General features: G+C 42.0%; 1 protein-coding gene across 1 annotated transcript; it reads right to left on the bottom strand.

The window, feature by feature from the left end:
* Positions 1–691: 691 nt before the first annotated feature.
* brk1 (BRICK1 subunit of SCAR/WAVE actin nucleating complex) lies at positions 692–3,644 on the bottom strand. The gene is made up of 3 exons (XM_062066637.1): positions 3,480–3,644; positions 2,989–3,071; positions 692–1,158 (listed from the first exon to the last, which is right to left on the bottom strand). Exons 1-3 carry the CDS (start codon positions 3,595–3,597, stop codon positions 1,132–1,134), a joined length of 228 nt encoding a protein of 75 aa, XP_061922621.1. The 5' UTR covers positions 3,598–3,644; the 3' UTR covers positions 692–1,131.
* Positions 3,645–5,452: the final 1,808 nt, after the last annotated feature.

Genomic DNA, 5,452 nt, shown 5'->3' with positions numbered 1-5,452 from the left:
ACTGCCTTATACGCTTGCGCAGTTATACCCCGATTTTGACTTAGAGGCGCTACTCGGGCTTTACGTCGGCCATCCAACCGACACGTGTGCAATGATTTATATTTGATGTATCGTCATTGCAAGATAACAAAAAACAACATATCTTCAAATGTGTCCAATGTTGTTGGAGACAGAAAAGGTTCGCTGCTGTCCGAAATACTACGCTATTATCTCCTGAAAACATTTTCCGGGGCTAAACACCTCCGGATCCCATTCGGAAACAGTGATTTCTCTCGAACTATTCAGGTGCCATTTTTTATACACTTCACAAATTATTTTATTTAACATGTTTTAAGCCATATAATTCATGTTGGCAACTTCATAAAATCACTATCAACAATACTCCTAATACGTTTGTTACTTGTGAAAGACTTCAGGGGAGGCACCACAGCTTGAGAAAGATCAAGAAAACCACTTTCAAACTTATACTCTTCCATCTTCAGTTATGTCAGTAGCAAAATTAACAGGTTTTTTTTGGTAGTTAACAGTCTTGATTCTAGTGTTCTGCTCACTACACTGTTGCGGTAAATCAGTTTTCAGGGAGTGTGGTGGGCAGCAACGGTACTTTATTCTGTGGAGGCCAACTGTTGGAAAAACACTGATCTAAATTAGTTTAGGCAACAAAACACGGCTGGTAAAACAGTAAGACAATGTTGGTTTTTTATTACAGTATTTTAATGTTGACACATGACCAAAGAGTACATTGTACACACAAGTCCTTAATAAAAGACCATACAAACAAGACTTATTCAACTTGGCACAAGAGAATGTTCCCCAATTCCGTGCTGTGTTATTGACATAGTGTAAAATTCAATCCTTTACCACATGAAAACCAAAGTGCACAAAATGTTAGAACCTTTTTGAAGGTAATTTCTTAAAAATGCCATGTCAGGGAAACAAGACACCCAAGACAGAGCTGAATACAAATGGTGATGACATCAGATGCAAACAAGCAAAACTAAGAATACAGCTTTTAAAATAAATGAGCAAAACGAAGGGTGCAGTCTATCACAAACAAATAAAAAAAGATTATCTGGGATAGCGGGAGATGGAAAAGTAGCAATGGGATGCTGCAATGTTCCATAATGATGTTTAAGTCAAGGTTTCTCCTTTCGTCACCTGTAATGACAGATAAATATGTTATAAACCACCAATAAGTATTAGAGAGCCACTAGTAAATTTACAACAATAAAGTCATATTATTACAAGCACTATTTTCAGAATATACAGTACATAAATTGACTTGACAAAAACTTAAATCATATTTAGATATTGTATAACGTTAAAGTGCCAACGATAGTCACATATACACTAGGTGTGGTGCAATTATCCTCTGCATTTGACCCATCCCCATGTTCACTCCCTGGGAGGTGAGGGGAGCAGTGAGCAGAAGCGGTGGTCACGCTCGGGAATCATTTTGGTGATTTAACCCCCAATTTCATCCCTTGATGTTAAGTGCCAAGCAGGGAGGCAATGGATCCCATTTTTATAGTCTTTGGTATGACTCGGCCGGGGTTTGAACTCACGACCTACCAGTCTCAAGGCGGACCCTCTAACCACAAGGCTATTGAGCAGGATAATGCAGTTATTCTCAAACTGTCGGTATGCTGCGTCCAGTGGTACGCCAAAGATTGTAGACTGTGTCTAATGTTACAGTGGCCAAAATGTTACATCATCTGTTTAAATAAAACCTCTGCCTTGTTTTAATGAGTACTTAGGCCTACCACGCTACTGTATTTTAATGTTGGTCATTATGGTGGTACTTGGAGAATCAAGTGTTTTCTGAGGAGGTACATGATGCAAAATGTTTGAGAACCACTGGTATAATGCTGACACTGATCATCAGCATCAGCATCGCAATGCCGGCAGTAAGTCGGACCCGTTTCCAGTGAGGGTTGGACTCCGCCAAGGCTGCCCTTTGTCATTGATTTTGTTCATAATTTTTATTGGAAAGAATTTGTAGGCGCAGTCAGGGCGTTGAAGGGATCCAGTTTGGTGGCTGCAGGATTAGGTCTCTGCTTTTTGCAGATGATGTGGTCCTGATGGCTTCATCTGGCCAGGATCTTCAGCTCTCACTGGATCGGTTCACAGCCGAGTGTGAAGCTACTGGGATGGGAATCAGTACCTCCAAGTCCGAGCCGAGTCCATGGTTCTCGCCCTGAAAAGGGTGGAGTGCCATCTCTGGGTCGGGGAGGAGATCTTGCCCCAAGTGGAGGAGTTCAAGTACCTCGGAGTCTTGTTCGCAAGTGAGGGAAGAGTGGATCGTGAGATCGACAGGTGGATCGGTGCGGCGTCTTCAGTAATGTGGACACTGTATCAATCCGTTGTGGTGAAGAAGGAGCTGAGCCGGAAGACAAAGCTCTCCATTTACCTGTCGATCTACGTTCCCATCCTCACCTATGGTCATGAGCTTTGGGTTATGACTGAAAGGACAAGATCACGGGTACAAGCGGCCGAAATGAGTTCCTCCGCCGGGTGACGGGGCTCTCTCCCTTAGAGATAGGGTGAGAAGCTCTGTCATCCGGGAGGAGCTCAAAGTAAAGCCGCTGCTCCTCCACATCGAGAGCAGCCAGATGAGGTGATTCGGGCATCTGGTCAGGATGCCACCCGAACGCCTCCCTAGGGAGGTGTTTAGGGCACGTCCGACCGGTAGGAGGCCACGGGGAAGACCAAGGACTATGTCTCCCGGCTGGCCTGGGAATGTCTCGGGATCCTCCGGGAGGAGCTGGACGATGCGGCTGGCGAGAGTGAAGTCTGTGCTTCTATGCTTAGGCTGCTGCCCCCGCGACCTGACCTCGGATAAGTGGAAGTAGATGGATGGATGGTATAACGTTCAGGTTCCTGTTACACTTTTAATCATCATAACATTAACAGATTACTGCCATAATATTACAATGTTGTCTAATTAGTGTTACCTTAATACTAACGTGTGGTATCCTGCATACTTACTCTTGCTTCAATATATTCGATTCTCCTCTCCAAGGCCGTCAACTTCTCATTGAGCGTAGCCAGACGAGATCGACATGACATGTCTAACAGGGACATGAAAAGAATGCACCATTACAATTTTTGGACTTACCCAACATGTACATTGATCGTCAAATAATAGACGATGCACATCATTAATATATCAAGTATTTGCAACCATTAAACAGTTGACAAGATCGAGCCGACTAGCTAGCTAGCTATCATTAGCAAGCTGTTGCGACCAAGCGGCCATGATAAATTATTCAGTGTTAGTTGAGGCATCTTCCAACAACAATATTAGTTAATAACTACTAAAATAATGTTGATGTACCTCAAAACACACATATCATGTTTACAAATAAGAACAATCCTATTAACCTAATGCTATCTGGGAGTGGCTACGATCGACAACACGGAGGGGAATCTCTCAATTTTGCGAACCACTAATACACACAGACGAACGTTAATCTCACCAAAAGAGTTAAGGAAGTCGGCAATTTTCTTGATGCTGCTTGTGATCACTTCGATATACTCCCGGTTGGCCCAGTCTTGGTGGATTTCTCTCTGCACTGGGTCTTCCTGGCCAGCCATGTTGGATGAGTGGAGGTGGGTATTGCGTCTAGCTGGACTAAACCGGAAGTGCTTGCTGTTATTATGTACAATAACAATAAACAAAGCAAAATTATTCTATTAGGACGTATGACACTGAATTAACATCGTACTAAATAAATCTCGTCTGAAGATAGTCATCCCGTTCGTAAAGCTGAGGTTTATTTCATGTCTGTACCAGGACTGATTCTATACTATCCAACCACTTTCTACCGCTTGTCCCTTTTGGGGTCGCGGGGGGTGCTGGAGCCTATCTCAGCTGAATTCGGGCGGAAGGCGGGTTACACTCATCAGTTTTGCTTTATTTCACATGAACAATACATGTCCATATTCTTAATCTTGTTTTGAAAATATGAACATTTACACTTTTGATAAGGACAGAGTGGTATCAATTAAACCAATGATTATTATTGCATTTGCTGTAGCATCATGTTAAAATTGTTTCCTACAGCGTTTGAATATGGTGATAAATACATAAATACACACGCACACACACACACACACACACACATATGTATTCATATACGGTATGTATATACAGGGGCGCCCCTAGGGATTTTTGGCCCCATGAAAATAATCTTTACAGGGCCCCCAACACAGCGGCAACATTATAATTTCATCATCATTAGGGGCCTCTCTGGGCCCCCCTCCATCATGGGCCCCTAGAATCCTTCTCCTTTACCCCCCCCCCCCCCTTTTTCGGCACCCCTGTGTATATATAGTACAGGCCAAAAATTTGGCCGCACCTTCTCATTTCAATGCGTTTTCTTTATTTTCATGACTATTTACATTGTAGATTGTCACTGAAGGCATAAAAACTATGACACGTGAAGTGAAAACCCTTTCAGGTGACTATCTCTTGAAGCTCATCGAGAGAATGGCAAGAGTGTGCAAAACAGTAATCAGAACAAAGGGTGGCTATTGAAGAAACTAGAATATAAAACATGTTTTCAGTTATTTCATCTTTTTTTGTTAAGTACATAACCCACATGTGTTCATTCATAGTTTTGATGCATTCAGTGACAATCTACAATGTAAATAGTCATGAAAATAAAGAAAACCCATTGAAAGGTGTGTCCAAACTTTTGGCCTGTACTGTATATGTATATACTGTATATACATTCGCGAGCAAAAGTTTATATATACTTGTAAAAAAACATAATGGCTGTCTTGAGTTTCAAATAATTTCTACAACTCTTATTTTTTGTGATAGAGTGATTGGAGCACATACTTGTTGGTCACAAAAAACATTCATGAAGTTTGGTTCTTTTATGAATTTATTATGGGTCTACTGAAAATGTGACCAAATCGGCTGGGTCAAAAGTATACATACAGCAATGTTAATATTTGGTTACATGTCCCTTGGCAAGTTTCACTGCAATAGGGCGCTTTTGGTAGCCATACACAAGCTTCTGGCAAGCTTCTGGTAGAATTTTTGACCACTCCTCTTGACAAAATTGGTGCAGTTTAGCTAAATTTGTTGGTTTTCTGACATGGACTTGTTTCTTCAGCATTGTCCACATGTTCTCAATGGGGTTTAAGTCAGGACTTTGGGAAGGCCATTCTAAAACCTTGATTCTAGCTTGATTTAGCCATTCCTTTACCACTTTTGACGTGTGTTTGGGGTCATTGTTCTGTTGGAACACCCAACTGCACCCAAGACCCAACCTGATGATTTTAGGTTGTCCTGAAGAATTTGGAGGTAATCCTCCTTTTTCATTGTCCCATTTACTCTCTGTAAAGCGCCAGTTCCATTGGCAGCAAAACAGGCCCAGAACATAATACTACGACCACCATGCTTGACGGTAGGGATTGGTGTTCCTGGGATTAAAGGCCT

Source organism: Entelurus aequoreus, linkage group LG01 (assembly GCF_033978785.1).
Source record: "Entelurus aequoreus isolate RoL-2023_Sb linkage group LG01, RoL_Eaeq_v1.1, whole genome shotgun sequence".
NCBI classification, from domain to species: domain Eukaryota; kingdom Metazoa; phylum Chordata; class Actinopteri; order Syngnathiformes; family Syngnathidae; genus Entelurus; species Entelurus aequoreus.
Note: the sequence above shows the minus strand (reverse complement) of the source record. Positions and strands in the feature narration are given on the sequence as shown.

What these genes read in the sequence shown, in the direction of transcription:
- brk1 (XM_062066637.1), bottom strand. Translation starts at nt 3,597, where the DNA reads ATGGCTGGCCAGGAAGACCCAGTGCAGAGAGAAATCCACCAAGACTGG. An exon ending in CGACTTCCTTAACTCTTTTG is followed by an intron (nt 3,072 to 3,479) that starts GTGAGATTAACG and finishes TGTCCCTGTTAG; the next exon opens with ACATGTCATGTCGATCTCGT. An exon ending in TCGAATATATTGAAGCAAGA is followed by an intron (nt 1,159 to 2,988) that starts GTAAGTATGCAG and finishes CTGTCATTACAG; the next exon opens with GTGACGAAAGGAGAAACCTT.